Genomic DNA, 25,670 nt, shown 5'->3' on the forward strand with positions numbered 1-25,670 from the left:
AGTATTTATGACGAGAATATTGATTACTATGATGGTGAATATTTTGATTTCGACCCTAAAACGAAAAAAAATTATTTACATTACATGCATTCAGTGTAAGGTTAAATTACAGTTTTGATCTCTTTATTAAGTTAAAACTTAGAATTTAATCTTATCAACCGTATCAAGTTCTTTCCTTAATGACTGAATATGCAAAATGCTCTATTACAACCATGATTGTTATTGGATTAATTGATCCGGTCAATTGGCTAAGGAACTAGTTAAGGTATTGATTCGAAGAATGACATCAGATCAATTGACCCGTGAGTCTATATAAACTGGTTGAACCGATTGAACATATTTAAAAAAAGATTATTTTAATGAATTTTAATATTTTATTTAATTGAACTATATGAACTGGTGGACTAATAGAATTGACCACCAAACTGATTATGAAAACCTTGATTACAACAATTGTATAATTGTGTAACTCTTGTATACCATACCAACAATAATCAATCAATTACATTCAAGTTAGCTAATTAAGCTTCACGTTGTAATACTCTAACATGGACTAACTAATGAGAATATAAATTTAAGTATAGTAAAGGGAGTATAAGCACAATTTGACCTTTTCTAAGAAAACCAAACCTTAGCCAAAACCAACTAAATGACAATTGACAAATCATTGGTACCCTTTTTCTGTGGGGTAATCTTTTAGAATTTTACAATGTCTTATTCCATGTTCGAATATAATGTTTCCAATCATTCAACTTACACATGATCCAGAACCTAATCTTTGTTTGTTGGAGGGATCACCTACTCTAATAATTGTACTTAGCTGTCTCTGTCCAAATAGGAAAATGATAACATCAATACGAATTTTATACATAAATAAAACATTATTCTCTATTTAAGAGTCTGATCTTATTCAACTCGAAAGTTAAAAATTTGGATAAAAAGATAGAATCAATGGTATAAATACAATGTGGATACAGTATTTCTTTTTCCTTCTTTCAAATGGATACAATTTCTATTGGTTTTTTTTTTTGGTTTTACTTTTTCTCTCTTTCTTTTAATCAAGTGGGAATCTCTAACATCAGCTTAACCATTGTTTATTTAAATCAACTTTATATCAGATAAGACTGGTGGTTGAGTCATTTCATTTTTCTTTCTCTTGCCTTTTTCGTCAACAATACCGGCCAGCAAAATAAAACTTCTTTATTCTTTTTTGGTCTTTTTTTTTTCATTTCACATGTGACTTGTTCTAATCTCTGCCCTTTGCTTTCCAGGTAAAATTCTGGGTTTTTATTTTTTCTTGTTTTTGCCCATCTGGGTATTTCATAAATTTTCTATCTTGGCTTGGTTTTTAAGCACCTATTGGTCTTATATTGAATTTTCAATTGTAGACTTCCCTATTAAATTGATTGGTCTTAGATTAGGTTATCTGAATTTTTTTTTCAGATTGTTAATCGATGGTTTTAGAAGTAGATTATTGACTTTTGCTCACCCAGTTTTTCAATTTCCCCTTAACTTGTTCCTTTCTGCAGATTCATGAATAATCATTCTTTTCTCTTACATCTAGATGCTTTCAAGGCTTTTAAAAGTTTTGGGTTTTTGAAGGTTTTGTTAATTTATATATTGTTTTGTGAATTTGTCATCGGAATTCTTGTGTATAAACAGACATTGTTAGGTGGTTAAATTGATGCACTAGAAGCTAAAACTCATTTCCCTGCTACCAATTTTTGATCTTTTTTAATTACATCTTAATTGGTATTGAGAGTTGCATGTGTTCTTGCAAACTTTTTGGGGATGAATTGGATAATTGTTAACCATGAAAGTTTTGAAATTTGAAAGTGGGAGGAGGTCCCAGTTTCCTGTTTCATCAAGCTTGTGTGTTCCTGGTTCTGTTAACTTATGTTACGCGTTGGTTAATGTAGGTACTTAGGTAACTAAATCAAATTTTCATGCGATAATAGATTGTCACTATCATCCAAAAGTAGTTGATTGATTGATGGGGTCCGAAGGGCCAGCAGCAGTAACCATCCATGTGACTGGTTTTAAGAAATTCCATGGAGTTTCAGAGAATCCAACTGAAACAGTTGTCAGTAATTTAAAAGAGTATACAGAAAAGAAAGGTTTGCCAAAAGGTGTTATTCTTGGCAGCTGTAGTGTTCTTGAGACTGCAGGTCAGGGAGCACTCCCTCAACTATACCAGACATTGCAATCTGCCTTAACCGGCAAGGAATCTTCTTGTTCTGGGAGAATTATTTGGGTTAGTTAGTCACTTTCTATTGTGTAGTAATTGCTTATTTTCATACATTCACGTCAACTTCGTAGCTGCCTTGGTAATCTCTGTTTATGTTGTCGGAATTCTTTTATTATAGTGTAATGCGTAGTAATTTGTTTTAGCTTTGCATAAAGTAGGCTGAAGCCTTTTTTGGTACCTGATTAATGCATAAAAAGGATCTTATTGTTGTGATTATAACCCCCACATATTTATCTATTGCCAAAAGTAAAAAGGTTAAAATATCTGTAATGTGCCAATACCTGATAAATCCATGGTAAAAATGCATGTTATGGGATTGGGATCTATGATCAGCCAATCAGGTAATCCAAGGTTGTCCAGTTCTTTCCGGCCATCTTCTTTATACTTTCTTTGATATCTTAAATACATGAAATAAGCACTTCTGCAATAAGTGAGGCCAATTTTTATTCATTGTTTATTAGGGATTTCAACAGTTGTTATCTTAATTACTAGTCTTTGGTGAAATCTAACTCTCTGTCTGACAAATGAAGGCTTACATATCTTGGTCATTCTTACAATGTTTCTTCAGCTACATTTTGGAGTCAATAGTGGTGCAAGTAGATTTGCTGTTGAGCGTCAAGCTGCGAATGAAGCTACTTTCCGTTGCCCTGATGAGATGGGATGGAAACCTCAGGTTAGATATAATCCTTTTCCACTTTTATGGCACATGTGCAACTTGGCATGCCTCTTTTATTTCAAACTTTCTTTCTTTTGTTAACATTTTCTATTGATTACAGAAAGTACCCATTATTCCTGCAGATGGTGGAATTTCACGTGTAAGAGAGGTAGTATTGTTTTCTTTAAGATATCTTTTGCTGCCTAGCACGGTTAAAATTACACCTATAATTTATTCTTTCATTTCTTACCTCCATTGTTAAAGAGTTTCCTTTGTTACCTCTGTGCAGACTTCTCTTCCTGTTGAGGAGATTACAAAGGCCTTAGCAAAGAAGGGATTTGAGGTGATGACCTCCGATGATGCAGGACGGTTTGTGTGCAATTATGTTTACTACCACTCCCTTCGCTTTGCCGAACAGAATGCGATCAAATCTCTCTTTGTCCATTTCCCTCTCTTCTTGACCATAGATGAGGAGACCCAAATGAAATTTGCAGCTTCCTTGTTGGAGGTACTTGCTTCTCTATGTCAGTAACATACTGCATCCACTCATCTTTATGTCCAGAAATTGATATGGTTGTAGGGTTGTATGTGAGGGGTGGATGGAAGGATGCATGTTTGTTGAAAGTCTTTAATAAAAGGATAAGTGTATGTGAATGAATAAAAACTGTATTTCAGCACATACACCTTATGTATTTCTTTTATTTCTCTAAAATGCTTCCTCTGCTGCTTGGAAATTTCTTGAATCTTCTTGTTAATATGTCAATAAATTCCTGTTTGCTTCTATTACCAGAATATTTACTTTTTCTTCTCATTTTGAGTATCTCTTCTTGCATTTTTTCTTATCCCTAACTGTATTTTTGCTCTGTTATCATTCTAGCTAATCCTTAATTATCTGGTGGTCTGCTTTCCTTAAAGGCTTTTTATTAATAAGGTTGAACCATCTGTTGATGTAGTGCAGAAACTGAAATGAATTAGGATTGAACTATGGCATTCAGGGAAGACTTTACATAACTTAAGATTACTTTCACTAACTCATTTCCTCTTTCACCCTCGATGCTTATAGCGAGTTTCATGCTAGACAAATTATCTTTTTAAGTATGACGTTGCATGCCAGCTTAATTTTGTGTCTTTTCATGCTGTAAATAACCAAAAGGCTGGAGGGCTTATTATCTTGTATATGCTATGTTGGTGGGGTTATTTTCTGATTCAAGTTAATATTATACTTCTAACAGATAATGTAATTAAGGGATGGGTTATGGGATATCTTCAAGTTAATATTGTGATTTGGTATGGGTGAACCATTGCGCATAAATCAGTAAGTTAGTTGCCCTTTGGTTGTCCAGTTCCTTGAGTTTGTTTCTGCAAATTTACATCGTTGAATTACCTCTGGTGTCAACATCTTGCCGTATGAACTGAGAGCCGAGAGCCACTTAGCTCTATGGCATCTCTGGTTCAGATTTTTTACTAATCAAGAAAGAAAGGAATTTCTGGTATGAAATGCCATAATAAGATAAGGTTTTTTTCCTAGCACTGGATTGAATTTCATACAACTTGAGAATCCATCATTTTCTTCTTTCTTGATCTATTCCTTGGGTACTTATACAGTTGATTAATCTTATATATTTTACATGACCATGTGATTCAACAACTATCCACATAATAGTGTGTTATCAATTGTGGCATTAGTTTCCTCCATCAAGCAATAAACTGGTGGAATAGTTTGTTTGAGGACAGTTCCATAAGCATTCCAGCAAAAGGGATTTGCCACAGTGCGACCTTTGGCAGCAGGTAGCAGCTCTACTTGTGTCAGTTTAAGGTTTGTGCATGGAATTGAGTCACTACAAGCAAAACTCATTGGTGGACTTCTAACATCAAATGAACCCTTAATATTACTGTAGGAAATGTCATTAATCACAACTGCACTCGTTTGGTTGCTGCAGTTTTTGGTGAGGCAGTAGTATTGATCTATGATAATCGGATTCCGAACAGCTTCCATATGGATGTTACTGAATTCAACTTTTGACACGCAACCCGAGCCACCTTGCCAGGTTTTAATTCGAATGCCGTTATTGGAATGTTGTATGACCGAATCTGAAACGCTGATGTTCGAAACGCAGGCACGTGATTTATTGATGCCGAGACTACCAATGCTGCAATAAGAAATAAAAATATGTTAGCCTAACCTAGAAAGTTTTAAATAGAACATAATGGTACTCATTTAGAAATGAAACTAAATAATAATGAGGTGAAGAAAAGAGACATAAATAGCATCCTTCCGCCGCCCTAAGATGTTTGATAGGTTAAGAAATTCAATGGCAACTCTGAAGCCTATGATACTAACGGTTTCGCATACCTTATTCCATGACTTGGACCACAAGTTATGTTGTTTATATCAACATCATAGCAACCAGCTCCAATTGATATACAATCATCACCTAAAAGATCATAAATGTAGTACATGTGATGTATTTCAAAGAGTTGTAAGCACTATATTCTGATTATATGTATGACCATGAGTCATTTTGTATGAAAACTCACCGTTGGATATGATGGAATTATAAATCTGCACATTATTTGTGTTCTCAATGTGAATTCCATCTGTGTTGGGACTTTGGGCTGGTGCTTTGATGGTTAGTGATTCTACACGAACGCCATGGCAGGCATCAAACCGGAAATGGAACTGTGGACTGTTCTTGATTTTAAGTCCTTTAATTGTCAAGTTAGAGCTCATGAAAAACCTTATAGCCTGCATTAAGAAAACCCAGTGATAAATGTTCAAAAAACCAGAAAGAATTTGCTTTTCGAAAAAGGAAGGGCCACTTAAAGTGTAAGTCTCAGTTGTACTTACTACAGGGCTATCACAGGGGCCAGGCATTGTTGTCCCATTAACTCCCTGCTTAGCAGATATATACTATGTTAGTCATGGACTTTAATGGTGAATTAAGTAACATGAATGTTAAAACATGAGTACGGTGGATTACTTTGTGAGGCTTGCAGGGAAGATTCCACCAATTCTCTCCCTTGCCATCTACAAGGCCAGCACCTTGCATTGACATCCCGTTGATTCTATAGAAGACTAGCCATTGTCGTTTGCTGATATTTCTTGGCCAAGAATCAGGTCCATCAGGTGGCATTATAGTTCCATCAATCTTCTCACCAAAATCCAAACAAGTCAATGGTGAAAATGTTACAGAATATATAAAGCTCAATCTAAACCGAAAATGACAACGTTTATTACCCGAAACACAAGGCCAACAGTCTTACAAGGTCCTGAAAAGATTGTAGATTGTAACATAAAGGAATAGCCATCAGGAACTAGAAGAACAGCTGATTTAATTTGGCATGCCGTGTCCCAAGCCAACTTAAATGCTTGAGTATCATCAGTGACTCCATCCCCAACAGCACCAAAATCAAGTACATTGAAGACACTGTAACTTGGACCAGCAACAGCAGCTTCTGGTGCAAGTGAAGGAGGAAGAGAAACATGAGACACAATGTGGAATTGCTCCTGTTCTGAGTGGCCATAATGATGTCTGCTTTGAATGGTAACGAAGAACAGGCATGAAAAGATAAAGAAAAGCAATAGAAGAACTTGATGAAAGGGCATGGTAAGCTTAGCCATTAGCTTGAGTGAGGAGTGAGTGGAGGGATGTAATGAAAAATATCAGTACCCTCTACTTATAGAGCAAAAGCAGGCTCCGCTATCCTAGGTTTGCCCTGTGTACTAGGTGGTATATAGCATTATAGCCATTAACCAAATTCTCACTTTTGACATTCAAAGAATTTGTCACTGGTTCTTCACCTAAAGATCATGGAAGTTACAAGAGAAGCAAGCAACAAGGTCCCCATATAATGTGACCACTGACCACTTGGAGCAAGAGATGGCGGCTGAAAGAATATTGAGTTGCAATAGAGGAATTCTCAATGGGAAGCACCATTTTGGTTTGTGGTCATCAATTATACAAATAGTGGCAAGAAACCGACCAGTTCCATGCTATATGTATAGGGGTTGGCCACATTCTAGAGGATGTGGAGATATTGAGATGGGGCTGTTGTAAAATCAGCAGGGCATGCTTTGGCTGTTGGGTTTCATTCTCTGTTCATGGTCCCATTTCTTTACTTATTTTAGAAATGGAGCTTAACCACATTTTGGGATCAAAAAAGTCAGATGACAGGTGGGAGTTTTAGGGATAAAAAGGTTCCTTCTTTTTGTGAAGGTGATGCTTTAAGAAAATAGCTTCTATGAGAGATTTAAGGTGAGATGCATAAGTGTTTTTGGGCAGTGCCCAATTCAAATGAGGATTTGAAAGAGGGAAATATGTATTGGCCCAATAAAGATTTGGTTTTATAAAATTAAAGGCCAACCCAAGCCCAATGTTTCCCCTTTCCGGGCAATCAATGTTTTAATCTGAATTCAAATTCGATTCGATTATAAAATTCAACTACCAAAATTTATAAATAATTTAAATCTAAAATGATCTTTTCTAATTTAAAACTTAAGACGTAGTATAAGAACTTACTATGAATTAACCCTTTAATGAAGATTTTCAACTGACACTAATCATTCCGTAATATACTCTTAACAGTTTTTTTTTTTAATTCTAAAAATTTAATTTTGATTTGATCAAGTTAGACTCAGCCCGTTCCCGTTTTTATTATAAATAGCTCGTTTTTATTATAAATACTTAATAATGTAAATTAAAAATAACTCGAGATCTAAACTCAAAAGGATGCAAATCAATTCAAATATATAACCTAAGGTGAGCTTAAGATTATTTAATATGAAAAAACTCAATAAGTAAAGTTGAATAATCCGAATTTAAAACAACGAAGTTGAAATTATTTAAATTCAAAATATTCGAACATTTAAAATCTGAATTAATTAAAAATTAAATTACTATTTCCAAAAAAAAAGTTATATAATTCCTTGAAATATAATTATGACACACGACTTGATTCTAAAGCTTACACAGTAAATGGTCCAAAAGATGATTATAAATTACAACAAGCACTTCATTAAATAAAAAAATATCTAAATAAAACAAAAAGAAAAATAATCCAAAAAAGAAGAAGAGAGAATTGACCTAAGCCTTGAAACATCTCATAATTGATATTTCCAACAAATTTTTTAAAAGAAAAATCTCCATAGGCTATTTTACTATTTAGCCTTCATTCTTCTATGTCCTTCTTTCTCCGTTCTTTTTTTCACCATTGCCATTATCTTCCCCATCCTGCTGCTGCTGCTGCTGCTGCTTCAAATTTCCCATTTCTCCATTATTACTATCTATTTCATAATCCTTAAAACGATGATCTTTCATCTCTGATCCACTTTCTCTCTTTGCCCAATCCTCCCAAATAAAGAAAACACCATCCATATTCTTCAAATCGCATCCACTTTTCGTCATCGTCATCTGCTTATCCTTTTTTCTTTGATGTCTTCTTTGATTTCACTCAGATGATATCCTCGCAGGTTGGTTCTTCATCTTGACCCAATTTTATTTACATTTTCAATCTTGTTCTCTGTTGGTAAAGGTTTACTGTTTTCTTCTTTCTAGATCATCATCTTTTTTTTTTGTATGGATAGTGAAACCAAGGATCGACTGCTTCATGCTGGAAATCTGGTGATTGGGTTTTCTGGAATTTAGCTTTCGCCATCGGAAAATTGAGGATTTGATACAGCTAAAGGCTTTTTTCCTTCGCAGGTGATCTCTTTTTTCCATTGAAATTTTGTTCTATGAATGAATCATTGTAATATGATGAATTCAAGGCTGACGTGAATTTAGAATTCGTTGTATCAGGGTCCGTAACAAACGAGTTGCTGCTTCCGCTCTAGGGGAGACAGAAAGCTGTAAGGTATTTGCTCAATAATCTCTTTCTAGTGCCTGAAATATCTGATTAAAAGGAAATAAGTTAGTTTTAACCAGATAATTTAGACAGTCTGAATATGATACCACCATTGAACATATATATGATACCAACAATTAATTCAGTGGAAAATGACAAGTGGCACAAAGCTTTTTTGGCTGAAAATTCCGATATTTAGATCGAGATCGAGTCAAGTCAAAATGAGAAACTATTTCAGCGTTACTTTTCTATCTACGAGATTTGAACCCGAAATTTTAGTGAAGGGGTATTAAACTCTTTGCGGAGATACTAAACTCTTTGCCGCTTAATCCAACAACGGATAAAACGAAATTCGGTTTTATAATACTACCCCATTGGGAGACAGGATATTCATCAGCTTGTGCTGTGTTAATGGTTTCAGCAATTGAACTTTTTGATTTTTCCAATCATTTTGTTACTTCCTTTATCTAATCTTATTATGCATATCAGGCTGAGATAATTCCAAGTGCATGCAGCATAAATCATATAGCTAATGGAATGTTTCAGGTTGAAGTATCGCCAAATAGAAAAAGGAGATGAGAACTGATAACTCTTTGTTGTTTATCACAGTATATGCTGACCGCCACACCCAACAAGCTTTACTTCCTTGATTCAAGTTCAGTATTTGAGTGATTCCCTATGGCTGACAACCGGAATAGAAATGTCAAGCCTGCAAATGGCAAGCCGGCGACAGCTGCCAACCCATATGCCATCAACCTGGATAACTTCAGCAAGCGGTTGAAAATGTTATATTCACATTGGAATAAACACAATACCGATCTATGGGGTTCTTCCAGTGCTCTCACCATTGCAACTCCACCAGTTTCAGAGGACCTGAGGTACTTGAAATCCTCTGCACTGAATATTTGGTTGGTAGGCTATGAATTCCCGGAAACCATTATGGTTTTCTTGAAGAAACAGATCCATTTCTTGTGTAGCCAAAAAAAGGCCTCTTTGCTTGATGTTGTGAAGAAGTCTGCCAGAGAAGCTATTGATGTTGAAGTCGTTATTCATGTGAAGGCCAAGGGCGATGATGGAACCGGTCTCATGGATACCATTTTTCGAGCTATCCATTCTCAGGCTAGCTCTGGTGATCATAATGTGCCTATTGTTGGTCACATAGCAAGGGAGGCACCTGAGGGCAAGTTTCTAGAGACATGGGATGAAAAGTTAAAGAGTGCAAAATTTGAGCTAAGTGATGTAACAACTGGGTTTTCTGAGTTGTTTGCTGTGAAAGATGAAACTGAGCTTACAAATGTGAAAAAAGCTGCATTCTTGACTTCATCTGTTATGAGGCAATTTGTGGTGCCCAAACTTGAGAAGGCAATTGATGAGGAGAGGAAGGTTTCTCACTCAACACTGATGGATGATACAGAGAAGACTATACTGGAACCAGGACGGATTAAGGTGAAATTGAAGGCTGAGAACATTGACATTTGTTACCCCCCAATTTTTCAGAGTGGAGGAGAATTTGATCTAAAACCAAGTGCTTCAAGCAATGATGAGAATCTTTACTATGACTCAACCAGTGTAATTATATGTGCACTTGGGTCTCGATACAACAGCTACTGTTCAAATATTGCTCGAACCTTTCTGATTGATGCCAATTCCAAACAAAGCAAGGCTTATGAGGTCCTCCTTAAAGCTCACGAAGCAGCCATTGGTGCTTTGAAATCTGGGAACAAGGTGAATTCTGTTTATCAGGCAGCAGTCTCAGTGGTAGAGAAGGAGGCTCCTGAATTAGCTGCAAACTTGACTAAAACTGCAGGGACTGGAATAGGCCTTGAGTTTCGTGAGACGGGGCTCAGCCTTAATGCCAAGAATGACCGAATTTTGAAACCAGGGATGGTTTTCAACGTCTCACTTGGCTTTCAGAACTTGCAGACGGAGACGAACAACCCCAAGACTCGAAAATACTCGGTGTTGCTTGCAGATACAGTCATTGTTGGTGAGAAAGTACCGGATGTCTTAACTTCGAAAAGTTCTAAAGCTGTCAAAGATGTGGCATACTCATTTAACGAAGATGATGAAGAAGAGAAGATGAAGGTTAAAGCCGAGGACAATGGTAATGAGACATTATTCTCCAAGACAACACTCAGGTCAGACAACCATGAAATGTCTAAAGAAGAGCTAAGAAGGCAGCATCAAGCTGAACTTGCTCGCCAGAAGAACGAAGAAACTGCAAGGAGACTTGCTGGTGGGGGTGCTAATGCAGCAGATAATCGCGGTGCAGTGAAGACAGTTGGTGATTTGATTGCATATAAGAATGTTAATGATCTGCCTCCTCCTAGAGATTTGATGATTCAAGTTGACCAGAAGAATGAAGCTATCCTCTTACCAATTTATGGTAGCATGGTCCCCTTCCATGTGGCTACAGTTAAGAGTGTGTCCAGCCAACAGGATAGTAACCGTACTAGTTATATCAGGATAATATTCAATGTACCTGGCACCTCTTTCACTCCGCATGATGCAAACTCTCTCAAGTTTCAAGGATCAATATACTTGAAAGAGGTTTCATTCCGCTCCAAGGACTCGAGGCATATCATTGAAGTCGTGCAGCAAATCAAAACACTCCGCCGGCAAGTTAATTCTAGAGAGTCTGAAAGGGCTGAGAGGGCAACTTTAGTTACCCAGGAGAGGCTGCAACTTGCATCAGCCAAGTTCAAGCCAATTAAGTTGCACGATCTATGGATTCGTCCCCCTTTTGGTGGTCGTGGTAGAAAGCTGACAGGTTCACTGGAAGCTCACACAAACGGATTCAGGTATTCTACTTCAAGGCCCGATGAACGTGTTGATGTAATGTTTGGAAACATCAAGCATGCCTTCTTCCAGCCAGCAGAGCGAGAAATGATCACTCTGGTGCACTTTCATTTACATAATCACATCATGGTTGGTAATAAGAAAACCAAGGATGTGCAGTTTTATATAGAGGTGATGGATATAGTTCAGACATTGGGCGGTGGGAAGAGATCTGCCTATGACCCTGATGAGATTGAGGAAGAGCAACGCGAGCGTGACCGAAAGAATAAAATTAACACGGACTTCCAGAACTTTGTGAATCGGGTTAATGATTTGTGGGGACAGCCTCAATTTAAAGCATTTGACCTTGAATTTGATCAGCCCATGAGAGAGCTTGGCTTCCATGGGGTTCCCCATAAAGCCTCTGCTTTCATTGTGCCAACATCAAACTGCCTGGTTGAGCTAATAGAGACTCCTTTTGTGGTGATCACCCTAAGTGAGATTGAGATAGTTAACCTCGAAAGAGTTGGTCTGGGGCAGAAGAATTTTGATATGACTATTGTATTCAAGGACTTCAAGCGAGATGTCCTTCGGATTGACTCGATTCCCTCTACATCACTAGATGGCATCAAAGAGTGGCTTAATACCACTGATCTCAAGTACTATGAGAGCAGACTAAATTTGAATTGGCGTCCTATACTGAAAACTATCACTGATGATCCAGAAAAGTTCATTGAAGATGGTGGATGGGAATTTTTGAACATGGAAGTCAGTGATTCCGAGTCTGAGAACTCAGAAGAGTCTGACCAAGGGTATGTGCCTTCAGATGTGCAGTCTGAATCAGGATCAGAGGATGAGGATGATGATAGTGAATCGTTGGTTGAATCTGAAGATGATGACGAAGAAGACTCAGATGAAGATTCGGAGGAAGATGAAGGAAAGACTTGGGAAGAGTTGGAGAGGGAAGCAAGCTATGCAGATAGAGAGAAAGGAGATGATTCCGATAGCGAGGAAGAACGGAAGAGAAGAAAGATGAAGGCTTTCGGTAAAGGTCGTGTACCTGATAAGAGACCCAGCGGTAACCTTCCGAAGAGGTCCAAATTGAGGTGACATGCTTTTTGAAAACAAATGTAGTAGTACCAGCAACCTAGTAAAATATGGTAGTTGTACTAAATAATACTAGTTGCTTTCAGTAGTATATGTTTAATCAAGGTTTTTTATTTGTTGCTTTCCATCCCTTTTTTGTGTGTCAATCAACTTGTTATAAACTTTTACCAGTAAATTAGCTAAGATAAAATATCATGGAGGTTTTACCTGTAATCTTGGATGTGCATCTCACCTGCTCTCATTTTTATTCTAGCTCCTCCATATTATGAATTTATAACCAAACAACAGGAAGTAGACAAGTGTCATTAGGTTTTTTCAACAATGTAATGAGCAGACTAATTGCCTCGCGGTGAGGTACCTGAGCCTGCAAAAACATGCTGACTGTAAATAATGCAACAAAGATAAAACTGCAGAAACAAAAGAAAATTAACTTGGTAACTGTGTCTGCAAGGTAGGATCATAAAGATGAAGGAAATTACCACTAGCATAATTCAAGTTCCAGCAACTGGGCATTGGCATGATCAAGCATGCTTATCTTGGCTTCAAGAGACTTTGGACCTGAGAGCTTCACAACATCCTGGGAGATGAAGCTTGTAAATTAAGCAGTCTAAATAGCACCCTACCACATTTATAAACATCAAAAAATGGTTACACCATAGGCAAAGTTAAAAAAACAGATTTTCTTTTTCTTTTTTGACATTGAAATAAAGTGGTACATGCCATACGAGGCATAAAGCCAAAAAAGATGAAAAAACCTCTTACTTGAACAAGTACCATGGCAGGCAAGTAATTTTGTAAATCCAGTCCCATAAATTTGAAACTTTCTAAGAAAAAATCCAATAAAGGGACTAAAAGAGACGAAATAATGAAAATTTTACTCCCATTGAACTGCTGCCACAAATTTACAAACAAAACGATCCTCCAGATAATCAAACTTACTGCCTAACTGCTTAAGACAAAGGAACAGGATCCATAAGATGACACTTCTGAATTCAGAGCTATGTTAGAAAACAACATTCTTCTAAAGCACTACTGCTAACTAAATCATGTCTAAACATTAACCCCACCTCCCTGGGGTACCAAAAAAAAACTGGCAATGTAACTAAAAGAAATACTATCACAACTATCGTAGCTTGGAACGTTTGGGAATAGCACTACTAGGAGGCGCTCGAGATTTCCCAAAAGCCTTCATTTTCCTTCTCCTCTTATCCTCCTCACTATCTGATTGATTCCCTTTCTCCCTGTCCGCATTGCTCGCTTCCCTCTCCAACTCCTCCCAGGTTTTTCCCTTTTCTTCTTCCGAGTCTTCCTCAGAATCTTCCTCCTCTTCATCCTCAGATTCAACCAGTGATGCACTATCAGAGTCATCATCCTCTGACTCAGATTCAGACTCCATATCAGATGGCTCATAACCCTGATCTGACTCCTCTTCATCCTCAGACTCTGAATCACTAGCCTCCAAGTTCAAAAATTCCCAACCCCCATTTTCAATGAAGCTCTGTGTATCATCAGTAATTGTCTTCAGAATCTGCCGCCAGTTCAGATTCAACCTGCTCTCATAATACTTGAGGTCTGTAGTATCAAGCCATTCCTTGATGCCATCAAGTGATGTTGAAGGAATAGAATCAATCCTGAGCACATCTCTCTTGAAGTCCTTAAACACAATGGTCATGTCAAAATTCTTTTGCCCAAGACCAACTCTCTCCAAGTTCACAATCTCGATCTCACTTAAGGTGACCACAAGGAAAGGAGTTTCTACCAGCTCAACCAGACAGCTAGAAGTCGGGACAATAAAAGCTGAGGCTTTGTGAGGTACACCATGGAAGCCAAGTTCTCTAAGAGGCTGATCAAACTCAAGATCGAGACCATTAAACTGAGGCTGCCCCCAGAGATCATTAACTCGATTCACAAAACTCTGGAAATCCATGTTGATCTTATTCTTCCTATCCCTCTCCCTTTGCTCTTCTTCAATTTCATCTGGATCATAAGCAGACCTCTTTCCCCCTCCCAATGTCTGGACTACATCCATAACTTCAACATAAAATTGCACATCTTTAGTTTTTTTGTTTCCCACCATTATGTGATTGTGCAGATGAAAGTGAAGGAGAGTGATCATTTCTTTCTCTGCAGGCTGGAAGAATGCATGCTTTATGTTCCCATACATAACATCAACACGCTCATCAGCTCTAGTAGTAGAATATCGAAAACCATTAACATGAGCTTCAAGTGTTCCTGGAATCTTCCTCCCACGACCGCCAAAAACAGGACGAATCCAAAGGTCAGGTAGCCTAATAGGCTTGAACCTATTTCCTGCAAGTTGGAGTTTCTCCTGAGTAACCAAGGTTGCCCTCTCAGCTCTCTCAGATTCCCTAGCAACAACATGCCGACGAAGTGTTTTAATCTGCTGTACAACTTCACTGATGTGCCTTGGATCCTTGGAACGGAATGAGACTTCTTTTAAATATATTGCCCCTTGATTCTTTAACGAGTTCGAATCATGAGAACTAAAAGGAGTCCCTGGAACGTTAAATATAATCCGAATAAAGCAATTCCGATTGGTATCCTGCTGGCTTGAAACTGTCCTTATAGTAGCCACATGGAAAGGAACCATACTGCCGTATATTGGCAAGAGCACAGCTTCATTCTTTTGGTCAATTTGAATCATAAAATCTCTTGGAGGGGGCAGGTCATTGACATTCTTATAGGCAATCAAATCAGCTGCTGTCTTCGCAATTGCTCTATTGTCTCCAGTCTCAGGTCCACCTGCAAGCCGTCTAGCTGTTTCTTCATTCTTCTGACGAGCAAGTTCGGCTTGGTGCTGCCTCCTTAACTCTTCCTTAGAGATCTCATGATTATCCGACCTGAGCACTGTCTTAGACATGAAGTGGTCAGAACCATTAGTTTCAACCTTCACATGCTTATCTTCTTCTTCCTCATCCTCATTGAATGAATAAGCTACATCCTTAACAGCCTTGGAACTCTTTCCAGTGACCACTTCTGTATTTTGCTCGCCAACAATAACAGTATCAGCAAGTAACAGAGAAAAATTCTTGTTCTTTGGATTTTTACTCGCACACTGCAAATTCTGAAAACCAAGTGACACATTGAAAACCATTCCAGCTTTCACCACACGCTCATTCTTCATATTAAGATTAAGCCCCGACTCACGAAACTCAAGACCAATTCCTGTCCCAGCAGATTTTGTTAGATTTGGAACCAAATCAGGAGCTTCCTTTTCAACAACTGAAAGTGCTGCTTGATATGCTGCACTGATTCTGTTCCCAGGTTTCAACATACCAATTGCAGCTTCATGGGCCTTAAGAAGAACCTCATATGCCTTGCTCTGAACTGGAGTGGCATCAATCAAGAATGTCCTGGCAATATTTGAGCAATAACTGTTATAGCGAGCTCCAACTGCACACAAGATAACACTGGCAGAATCATAGTACAGATTCTCTTCATTACTCGCAGCACTAGGTCTGAGATCAAACTCACCCCCACTTTGAAATATGGGAGGGTAACAAATATCAACATTCTCTGGCTTGAGCTTCACTTTAGCTAGCTGAGGATTGCCTATGGCTTTCTCTGTTTCATCCATCAAGGTAGCATGAGTGATTTTTTTTTCCTCATCGATTACAGTCTCAAGCCTTGAAACCACAACATTGTTCATCACATTGTAACTTAAATAAGCAGCTTTCTTCACATTCATATGCTCTTCTTTGTCCTTAAAAGCAAAAAGATCAGACAACCCAGTTGTTGCATCAACAAGCTGAAAGCTAGCACTTTTTAGTTTTTCAGCCCATGTTTCTAAAAGCTTTCCTTCAGGAGCCTCTCGAGCTATGTAACCAAAAAGAGGAGCATCTTCAGAACCCTTGTATTGTGCTCTGATGGACCGAAATATAGCATCCATCAATGCGGTTCCATCATCAGTCTTTGCTTTCACATGCATTACAACATCAACCCCCACAGCCTCCTTGGCAGATTTCTTTACAACTTCAAGTAGAGAAGCCTTCTTCTGGCTGCACAAAAAATGGATCTGCTTCTTTGTGAAAACCATTATTGTCTCTGGAAACTCGTAACCTAGTAACCAAATGTTTAGAGCTGAAGATTTCAGGTAACGCAAATCTTCAGAAGGTGGTGGCGTCGCTACTGCAAGGACATCAGAAGAACTCCAAAGCTCAGCTTTGTGCTCATTCCAGTGTGAATACAAAGCCTTCAAACGTTTGCTGAAGTTTTCCAGATTAATAGAGTAAATACTTCCTGACCCAGGAGCTATCCCATTTGGAGGCTGGCCATTTGTACTCCTATGATCAGTCATTGAGAAGCTATGCTGCACAATCACCAATAGTTAAAGATGAGCAAATTACTAGAACAATTCAGCAACAACTATTAACAACTAAAATTTAGGGATCGATTAGTTTTTTAGAAACCTGAAAACACTTCAGAAACTTCAAAAAGTAAACAAACAAATTAAATATACCAAAATATCTCACTCTTTACGAATAAAGATTCAACAACTTCGAATTCAAAACCAACACTTTAAATTTCAATTAAGCCTGAGTTTCACAAATTAATACTAGAGAACATATAAAACCTAGTTTTTAGGTGTCCAAATACCAAGGGAAACCTTCATCAAAGGAAACTCAAACTCGAATGCAAATTAGAGTTTCAAAACGTGGAAAACACTTAAATAAATACTAAAAAGGAACAGAATAAGAAAACTAACAGTTCCAGCTCCGCTAGCACTAAGCTTCAATCTGGAGACGAAGAAATCCCAAAGCTCTGAAGGCAACTAGGCTTTCTTTGCCCCCGCGGCGGCCTCAGAGTAAGTTGAAAGACGCGAAAACTAGGGTTAGGGTTTCGAAGAGAGCGGCCGAAATAAACAGAGCCCAAAGCTTGAGGCTTAGAAAACAAGGTAAGTATAGTGAAAGGCAAGAGAAACGAAGATTGAGCCGCGAATAAATAAATAAATAAAAAAGAGAGGGAATCTGGGGACTAATTGAGGAGATTGAAAATGGAAGAAGATTTAAGCAAAAAATCGAAAACCAGAAGACGGGATGGGAGAGGAGAAAAAATACGAAGGCAAAAAAGAGAGGGAGAATAGAACGGCAAGGAGGGAGTTTTATTATTTTAGATTTTATTAAGAACAGTCTAGAACTCTACACTAGAGTGGAGTGAGTAGGGATCTATTATAAATGTTAAAATTTTCTTTTACTCTTTCTACTTTTCATATGTTTCGAATTTAGTCCTTTGAATTTTTTTTTCAAGACTTTAGTATTTTTATTTTTTGGATTTGAAAATTAAAGTCTAATTGTTAACAATTACCAAAAAGAAAAAAAGTTTTGTAATGTCCTTATATTTAATAGAAAATTTTCAACTATGTTAATAATTAGATTTAATTTTTTTAATCTAAGAAAAATGAATAGACTAAATTCTTGAGAAATAAAAATAAATTAATTAAATTCTAAATTTTGAGAAACTATATAGACTTGAAACAGTAATAAAAGCATAATATTTTTACTACAAGCACAAGATGTGGAATCTTGGGTGGGTAAAATGTTTTATTTTGCTACTAATACTTGTATTTTTAGTATATTTGAAAATATTATTTTTTACTATTAATTCTGTAAATATAGTCCCTTTATTTTTTATTTAATAATTAAAAGTCAATTCAAAAGGCAATCAAAAGACTTTTATTAAATTGAATTATATGGCGATTTTTAGAATTTAAAAATATTTTACTTACATGACTAATATTACACGAAAAGGTAAATAATCAAATAAAATTATTAGATTTGGGCTTGTAAAAATTTTATTAAGATTTTTCTATTTCAAAAAATGTGGAGTGAAAGCTTTCATATATTACACGACGCATGAGTATTTTTATTTATTTATTTTAAGAATGTTCAATGGTTCAATGGAGTTCTCAATTAGACTTGTTTTTTTTTTTTTACATACAATTGTTAAATCAGGATTTGAAATTAAAAATATTGAGATTAAAATTTCAAATGTGAGAAGAGTTTAGGGATATCAGAAAAAGTTATGAATAGTTGAGGGCCTAAAAACCCCCCATGAGAAGGGATGTTGGGCCATGCTGGCTAAATGGACTTTCAGGCTGCTATAACTTTGACTTAAAGACTCAGGAAAATCCAAAACATATACAAAATAAATATGCCGATGGTCCCGGCGAGGCTCGAACTCGCGACCTTCGGCTCATAAGACCAACGCTCTAACCAACTGAGCTACGGGACCAATTAACAAGGCATTGTATTTTTATTTTAATCATTAATTTCCTTTCCCTCTTGCATAATGATTTATTACCAAAAATAATAAAAACATAAATGAAAATATTACAAATATAAAAATTGAAATTAATAATAAATCAAAATCGTTATTTCGGTGGTTACAAAATTAGTGGTTAAAAAATAAGAACACTTTATACTGTTGTAAAGTAGGAGTAATTTTTTAAACACCTTACATTTTACACCTTATTTAAATCAGAATTAAATACCTTCCGGCCCTCACAGTACAGGCTGCACAAGAAGAATCCGTATAGAAGTTTACTTCCTCTGTTTGATATTGATTTGAATAAATGTTTCAAGGTTACTGCATTACTTCTATTAGATGTTGATTAGAATAAGGTTTTCTTGCCATTATCGGCATTCTATCTTTACAGTCTAAATTTGTTTAAAACTCAAGGCTATACTTACAACTTATTCATGAGATCATATAGATATTTATATAGTGCAACTGATATCAACCACCATAATGATGAACCACATTAGCCTTCTAATGCATGACCTGGTGCTCAAGTTTTGTAATACAGAAGATTCATCAGAAGTAGTTGAATGAGTAAGAATGCAATAACACAGGGACATGTCTTTATACTTAAAAAGAACACGTACCAGAGTGGCAGTCCAAGATTTAAGGCTAAGCAGACCTATTAATGTGTTCTTAGGTAAGGACATCATAAATTCATCAGCAGAACCATAAATCCACCTTAAATGCTCCAAGGATCTAGGTGAGTATTAGTGGTCTGTAGAATCCTAATAGGAGTCAATTAGTTAAAAGACAGTTATGCCCCAAGAACTAGCATGTTCAAGCATTGTATCAAATGATAGGCAAATATTTCTAACTTGGACTGCCTCGCTTCCCTTTGATTGACAATTGCACCACTTAGACCTTCTCTTGGAGCCCTCATTAGCAGCAACACAGAGACTAGTAGCAGCTTTGATAGTGATGCAAGCTTTATTTTAATTTGTATTTACTGTTGTTTCATGTGGGCTTATTGAAGTTACAGTTGAATTGAATCACAATATTAGCTTAAATTTCATAGTTGTATCATTTAGTGACCATAACATAATTTCCAATTAAAGACTATCCCTTTATGCTGACAAGAAATTAGGCATACATTAATAGAAGTGAAACTTCGGTGCTATAAAGATGGAGTGGAGAGTGGTCAGACTCCTCACATACTAACCAATTACAAACAGTGAGTGAGTGAGTGAGAGAGAGAGGAGTGTGCTATTTGCTAAGGTGCAGTTTGGAGTGGTTTTCATAATGGAAAGAGGTGCAAGGATGCTGTTGATCTCAGTCATGGTCCTGCTGGTCCTTGCTTCAAATGCTGAAGGGAGAAGACTCAAAGAGGAAGCTTACCACCCTCAGAACTTCCTCGGAGCCTTTGGTACTAGTGGCGGGCTAGTTCCAACCCCTGGTGGAGGTGTTGGCCTTAATTTAGGGCCATCAGTCTTTTGTTCCTATCCTGGGACCGGATGTGTTCGTGTCCAGCCTACTATCCCTGGTAGTACTGGTACCATTGGCGCTGGCACACCACCATGATAGATGTCCTGATTCATGCTTAGAGGGTGTTGAATGAGCTTCAGTTATGGAGGTCTAAGCCGTTGTCTCTTTAGTTTGGTGTTTTTTAGTGTGTGTTTGATAGGACCACCTTAATGTTTTGTTAGCTGCAAATGACCATCCTTTATGGTTGATTATTTGCCTTATCAAAACATTAAGGTTCTAGGTTCAGGCTTAGACTACTACTAAGTTGATCTACAACATGATCCATGTCTCAGTTCAGTTGTTTGTCTACCATTTTGCTCAATATATATAATGTTTGATGGTTTGTTCAAACTTTCATCCCACCACCTATCTCTTTATCTTTGTCATACCAAAGCCTAAAACGTCAGTGGATTTCTGCCATAGCAGAAACAACAAAGGTTTTACAGATAAGTCCGTCAGGGTATAATAAGATCATAAAACAGGTTTATCAACTTGAGAAATCTGAAACTAGAGATTTTTCACTCAAACAAACAAGAGAATCTTGAAAAGTTTATCAGATTATAAGACCATAATATAGGAAGTTACATAATGTGTAAGTCAATGTACAACAATTTCATCCTTATGGGATGGAGAAATTCACCTCTCAAAATTTAAACGTGAAAGGAAAAATGCAAAAAGGGTTGCAAAGATTAAGGAATAGGAAATCAGAAGGATTGCTGTAATAGGTAAGCGATCATGATGAAACCCAAAATAATTTTTTAGCAAAGAAGCAACTATCTTGGCTTCACCGAATACCATAACCTCATCATTTATATCTCCATATTGTGAAGTGAGCAAGCAATTCAATGTCCATGATGTAGGCATTAGATAATACAACCACGTCCACCACTTTGGGATTACAAGATAACCAGCCAAGTGAATATACTATCTCATGGTAATAGTTGTTAGAATTATGTTTTCAAGTATTCACTTTCCATCGTAGCAAAGACTCTATAATAGTATTTGCCTACCCGTTGAGGAATCAAAAAGCCAGAGAAAAGATTAAGCAGCGGATAGAAGGCAGACAATAAAGCTCCGGCTATTGTAACTTCTGGAGTCAATGACACATACAACATTCCAAAAAAGGTGAAGTAGAGCTGGTGTCAAGCACTCCTTGTTGAAATATGTGAAACCCATATATTTTGGGATATATTTTAAAGTTATTTAGATAGATAAATCTTATTTAGGTAGATCATTTGAGATATTCTAGGAATATTTTATTTTATCTTTTAGTAGTTTATTAGAATAAGAGAATTATTTTCCCAATTAGGTTATGACTTTTTTCTCTAATTTAATTGTTTATTTAATAAAAGACAGAACAATTTTATTAAATGCTCTCTTGAAAACTTTCATGGCATCTGAGCTAGGTTATCTGTAGTAACATCATGGTTAAAACAACTTTCATTTGAGATAAGAGATCCAACAATCAAACAGAGGAAGAAAGTTTTACCGTTGAAACAACTAATGAAAATTATGAGGGCCAAAGTTCTCTAGAATGGCCACCATTCACTAATGAAAAACTAGAGCATCTACACAAGCTTTTTCAATCACCACAATTTCAGATGAATTTTTATCTTCCTAACTCATCCAATAATCCTTCTTCTTCCTTTGCCCAATCAAGTATTGATTTTTATATTTTTTTCAGTGCCAAGCCTTGTAAAACAAACACGTGGATCGTTGATTCTGGAGCTAGTGATCACATGACTAGTAGTCATTTTATTTTTTCAACTTACACACCTTGTGCAGGAAACAAAAAAAAAGTAGCAGATGAGTCGTTCTTGACAATAGCCGGGAAAGGCATTGTTAAAATTTCGCTTTTCTTGGTTTTACATGATGTTTTATATGTGCCAAATCTAGCTTGTAATCTCATATCGGTCAGTAAATTATCTCAATCCTCGAATTGTCATGTTATATTTGACTCTTCTATGTGTAAATTTCAGGGTAGCCTCGGGGAGGATGATTGGCAATGCTAAAGAATCTGGTGAAATTTACTTTCTTGACGACGACTGTCTAAGTCAACCAACAACTACTTTATGTTTAAATTCTGCTTCTAGTTTTGATAAGGTTATGATTTGGCATTATAGGCTTGGACATCCTAATTTTTACTATTTAAGATATTTGTTACTTGATCTATTTAAAAATAAAAGTCCTTTTTCATATCATTGTGAATTGGCTAAACATCATCAGTCATTCTTCCCACCTCAAAAATATAAAGCTTCCAAATCTTTTTCGTTAATTCACAGTGATGTTTGGGGACCTTCGAGAGTCTCAGCTTTTTCAGGAAAACATTGGTTTGTCACATTTATTGATGATCATACTCGCATTTGTTGGGTGTTTTTATTAAAAGATAAGTTTGAAGCTAAAAATGTGTTTCAGTCTTTTTTATGCTATGGTGAAAACACAATTTGGTGTGAGAATAGAAGTACTTCGGAGTGACAATGGTGGGGAATTTTTTAGTGACCAATTAGGTGTTTTCTTAACCAAACATGGTATAGTCCACCAAAGCTTTTGTACAAATACACTACAACAAAATGGGGTTGCAGAAAGAAAAAATCGACATCTTTTGGAAGTAACTAGAGCCTTGATGTTCACTAGTCAGGCACCACATTATCTTTGGGGCAAAGCCTTGTTAACAGCTACATATCTTATTAATAGAATGCCTAGTAAAACTCTAAACTATAGAACTCCTTTCAGTCTCTTTAAAGATAACTTTCCTAACTCTAAATTGATCACAGATTTATCCCTCTGAGTTTTTGGGTGTAGTGTTTTCGTTCATCTTCACAACCAAGGTAAACTAAATCATAGAGCAAAAAAATACGTCTTTGTTGGCTATACTTCTAATAAAAAGGGTTACAAATGTTATGATCCAATTGATAGGAAGATTATTGTTACCATGGATGTCACATTTGTTGAAACACAATCCTACTCTGATTCTAATCTTCAGGGAGGGAATTATATCAATCTAGCAGGATATGTAATCATATGGATAAGCTTCACAAATAGAAGTAAATTAGCGGTGATATGTGCATACCTGAAGCGATTGGTTTAGATTTCCAAAAAGTGCCTTCAACAATGAGGTCTTCTAACATCCTGGAGGACCAAATAGTAGAGTCATCCTGAAAGATGTATATTAGTGAGGATATTACATTAGTTCCAACTTTGGGGTATTGGATCTGGCCAAGCTAGTTTTAACCAAATTACCTGTAGGGAAACAGTGGAATTACCTGTAGGAAAAAAAACTGTAGGCTATAAATGGGTGTTCACAACCAAATTCAAACTGGATGGATCTTTAGATAGATATAAAGCCCGACTGGTGGCTAAAGGGTACACTCAAACATATAGGATAGATTATCTTGAAACATTTGCTCCAGTAGCTAAATTAAATTCTGTTAGAGTTCTTTTATCAATTGTTGTTAATCTTAATTGGTCCTTACAGCAGCTAGATGTGAAGAATGCTTTCCTAAATGAGAAACTTGAAGAAGAAGTTTACATATTCCTCCTCCAGGTTTTGAAGAAAAATTTAGAACTAAAGTATGTAAGCTCAGGAAATCTTTGTATGGTCTAAAGCAGTCTACTCAAGCTTGGTTTGAATGGTTCACTCAAGTTGTTAAAAAACAAGGTTACTCTCAAGGGCAAGCTGATCACACAATGTTCTATCGACACTCACAAAGAGGTAGAATAACAGTTATTATAGTTTATGTCAATGATATCATTCTTAATTTGAAATACTTTCTTAGAATGGAAGTTGCTCGATCAAAGAAGGGTCTTATGGTCTCTTAAAAAAATATGTGATTGATCTTTTAAAAGAGGTTGGGATGAGTGGTTGCCGCCCAGATGACACACCAATCGATCCAAATGTAAAATTCAGAAATAAAGAAGGTCGATTAGTTGATAAAGGGCAGTACTAAAGATTAGTCGGTAAGTTAATTTACTTATCACATACAAGGCCAGACATAGCTTTTGCAATGAGCTTAGTGAGTCAATTTATGCACTCCCCAATGAAGGAACATGAAGAAGCAGTGTTTTGGATTCTGAGATACTTGAAGAGTTCACCTGGAAAGGGTTTATTTTTCAAGAAATCCAAACAAATAGGAATTGAAGCTTATATAGATGCAGACTGGGTAGGCTCAATAACAGATGGAAGATCTACAACAAGATATTGTACATTTGTTTGGGGAAACCTTGTGACTTGGCGAAGCAAAAAACAAAAATGATGTGGTTAAAAAGAATTATGGAAGAGCTGAAGAAACTAATAACTTCAGCAATGAAGTTGTACTGTGATAGGAAAGCTGCCATTAGTATTGCTCACAACCCAGTCCAGCATGACAGAACTAAACATGTTGAGATTGATAGACACTTTATCAATGAGAAAATTGAATAAGGCCATGTGTGCATGCCATTTGTTCCTTCAGAACAACAGATTGCTGACATACTCACCAAAGGGCTCTCTAAGACAAGCTCTGATTTTCTTGAAAGTTAGTTGGGCATGATTGATATATATGCACCAACTTGAGGGAGGGTATTGAAATATGTGAAACCCATATATTTTAGGATATATTTTAAAGTTAATTAGGTAAATAAATCTTATTTAGGTAGATAAATCTCAAATGATATTCTAGGAATATTTTATTTTATGTTTTAGTAGTTTATTAGAATAAGGGAATTATTTTCCCAATTAGGTTATGACTCTCTTCTCTATTTAAATTCAGTTGTTTATTTAATAAAAAGATAGAATAGTTTTATTAAAGGCTCTATTGAAAACTTTCACTCCCATATGCTGGAATTATATATAATAGAATATAATATAGTAGATTCTGTCCAGTTAACCACTCTCTTTCTTACCTATGAAAGCAGTTGATGCTTCAAGTATAATTCCTACACAACATCAGAGGTGGTTTAAAACAATCTGCCATGGTCCTCACCATATGCTTTCCAAGAAGAAACAAGAGATTTATATCTTTCTAAGGTTTTGATTGGTGATGAAGATTAGAGTATTCCATTTGAGGTCACTAATGAATCACTCAACTTTATGAAAATCAAAACTACTACTAAGTAGTTGAATTCACTCATATAAAGTAGATTTCTTGTAAATTTTCGAAAAATTATCCCCAAGTTTAGCCTCCACAAACGGGGAGGTTACCTCTAGCATCCATGTTGCTGGATTGATGTTGTCTTTGATCTTGGGCACCCCAGGATACTCTGTCAGTAAGATTTTAG

The 25,670-nt window shown here is 36.5% G+C and overlaps 4 protein-coding genes, 1 non-coding gene and 1 pseudogene across 8 annotated transcripts; 2 read left to right on the top strand and 4 right to left on the bottom strand.

The window, feature by feature from the left end:
• Positions 1 to 925: 925 nt before the first annotated feature.
• Positions 926 to 3,686, top strand: LOC107888354 (pyrrolidone-carboxylate peptidase). Of its 2 annotated transcripts, none has more exons than XM_016812436.2 (5): positions 926 to 1,271; positions 1,920 to 2,254; positions 2,817 to 2,921; positions 3,025 to 3,072; positions 3,193 to 3,686. In XM_016812436.2, exons 2-5 carry the CDS (start codon positions 1,994 to 1,996, stop codon positions 3,433 to 3,435), a joined length of 657 nt encoding a protein of 218 aa, XP_016667925.1. In that variant the 5' UTR covers positions 926 to 1,271; positions 1,920 to 1,993; the 3' UTR covers positions 3,436 to 3,686. The 2 variants fall into 2 exon arrangements, with proteins under 2 accessions (XP_016667925.1, XP_040965228.1); XM_041109294.1 differs by lacking the exon at positions 926 to 1,271 and adding an exon at positions 1,324 to 1,602.
• An 858-nt stretch (positions 3,687 to 4,544) lies between these two features.
• LOC107888353 (polygalacturonase At1g48100) lies at positions 4,545 to 7,316 on the bottom strand. Its single transcript, XM_016812435.2, has 5 exons — positions 6,142 to 7,316; positions 5,885 to 6,052; positions 5,442 to 5,796; positions 5,257 to 5,338; positions 4,545 to 5,053 (listed from the first exon to the last, which is right to left on the bottom strand). The coding sequence occupies exons 1-5, from the start codon at positions 6,523 to 6,525 to the stop codon at positions 4,552 to 4,554; spliced, it is 1,491 nt and encodes a 496-aa protein (XP_016667924.1). The 5' UTR covers positions 6,526 to 7,316; the 3' UTR covers positions 4,545 to 4,551.
• Positions 7,317 to 8,002: 686 nt separating this feature from the next.
• Positions 8,003 to 12,845, top strand: LOC107888356 (FACT complex subunit SPT16). 3 transcript variants are annotated; one of them, XM_016812437.2, is made up of 4 exons: positions 8,003 to 8,373; positions 8,488 to 8,605; positions 8,702 to 8,756; positions 9,357 to 12,845. In XM_016812437.2, exon 4 carries the CDS (start codon positions 9,426 to 9,428, stop codon positions 12,633 to 12,635), a length of 3,210 nt encoding a protein of 1,069 aa, XP_016667926.1. In that variant the 5' UTR covers positions 8,003 to 8,373; positions 8,488 to 8,605; positions 8,702 to 8,756; positions 9,357 to 9,425; the 3' UTR covers positions 12,636 to 12,845. The 3 variants fall into 3 exon arrangements, with proteins under 3 accessions (XP_016667926.1, XP_016667927.1, XP_016667928.1); XM_016812438.2 differs by having other exon boundaries at positions 8,017 to 8,373; positions 9,294 to 12,845; XM_016812439.2 differs by having other exon boundaries at positions 8,017 to 8,373; positions 8,702 to 8,751.
• A 650-nt stretch (positions 12,846 to 13,495) lies between these two features.
• Positions 13,496 to 17,790, bottom strand: LOC107888357 (FACT complex subunit SPT16). The gene is made up of 2 exons (XM_016812440.2): positions 17,359 to 17,790; positions 13,496 to 16,962 (listed from the first exon to the last, which is right to left on the bottom strand). Exon 2 carries the CDS (start codon positions 16,948 to 16,950, stop codon positions 13,756 to 13,758), a length of 3,195 nt encoding a protein of 1,064 aa, XP_016667929.2. The 5' UTR covers positions 16,951 to 16,962; positions 17,359 to 17,790; the 3' UTR covers positions 13,496 to 13,755.
• A 1,020-nt stretch (positions 17,791 to 18,810) lies between these two features.
• Positions 18,811 to 18,884, bottom strand: TRNAI-UAU (transfer RNA isoleucine (anticodon UAU)). Its single transcript has one exon. It is a non-coding gene; the product is annotated as a tRNA-Ile (tRNA).
• A 6,631-nt stretch (positions 18,885 to 25,515) lies between these two features.
• LOC107889809 (pleiotropic drug resistance protein 3-like) overlaps positions 25,516 to 25,670 on the bottom strand; it is a 34,827-nt pseudogene continuing 34,672 nt past the window's right edge.

Source organism: Gossypium hirsutum, chromosome D13 (genome assembly GCF_007990345.1).
Source record: "Gossypium hirsutum isolate 1008001.06 chromosome D13, Gossypium_hirsutum_v2.1, whole genome shotgun sequence".
In the NCBI taxonomy this organism is placed as follows: Eukaryota; Viridiplantae; Streptophyta; class Magnoliopsida; order Malvales; family Malvaceae; genus Gossypium; species Gossypium hirsutum.

What these genes read in the sequence shown, in the direction of transcription:
- LOC107888356 (XM_016812437.2), top strand. Translation starts at nt 9,426, where the DNA reads ATGGCTGACAACCGGAATAGAAATGTCAAGCCTGCAAATGGCAAGCCG.
- LOC107888357 (XM_016812440.2), bottom strand. Translation starts at nt 16,950, where the DNA reads ATGACTGATCATAGGAGTACAAATGGCCAGCCTCCAAATGGGATAGCT.
- LOC107888353 (XM_016812435.2), bottom strand. Translation starts at nt 6,525, where the DNA reads ATGGCTAAGCTTACCATGCCCTTTCATCAAGTTCTTCTATTGCTTTTC. An exon ending in TTCCCTGCAAGCCTCACAAA is followed by an intron (nt 5,797 to 5,884) that starts GTAATCCACCGT and finishes TCTGCTAAGCAG; the next exon opens with GGAGTTAATGGGACAACAAT. An exon ending in TAATTCCATCATATCCAACG is followed by an intron (nt 5,339 to 5,441) that starts GTGAGTTTTCAT and finishes ATGATCTTTTAG; the next exon opens with GTGATGATTGTATATCAATT.
- LOC107888354 (XM_016812436.2), top strand. Translation starts at nt 1,994, where the DNA reads ATGGGGTCCGAAGGGCCAGCAGCAGTAACCATCCATGTGACTGGTTTT. An exon ending in GTTCTGGGAGAATTATTTGG is followed by an intron (nt 2,255 to 2,816) that starts GTTAGTTAGTCA and finishes ATGTTTCTTCAG; the next exon opens with CTACATTTTGGAGTCAATAG. An exon ending in AGATGGGATGGAAACCTCAG is followed by an intron (nt 2,922 to 3,024) that starts GTTAGATATAAT and finishes TATTGATTACAG; the next exon opens with AAAGTACCCATTATTCCTGC.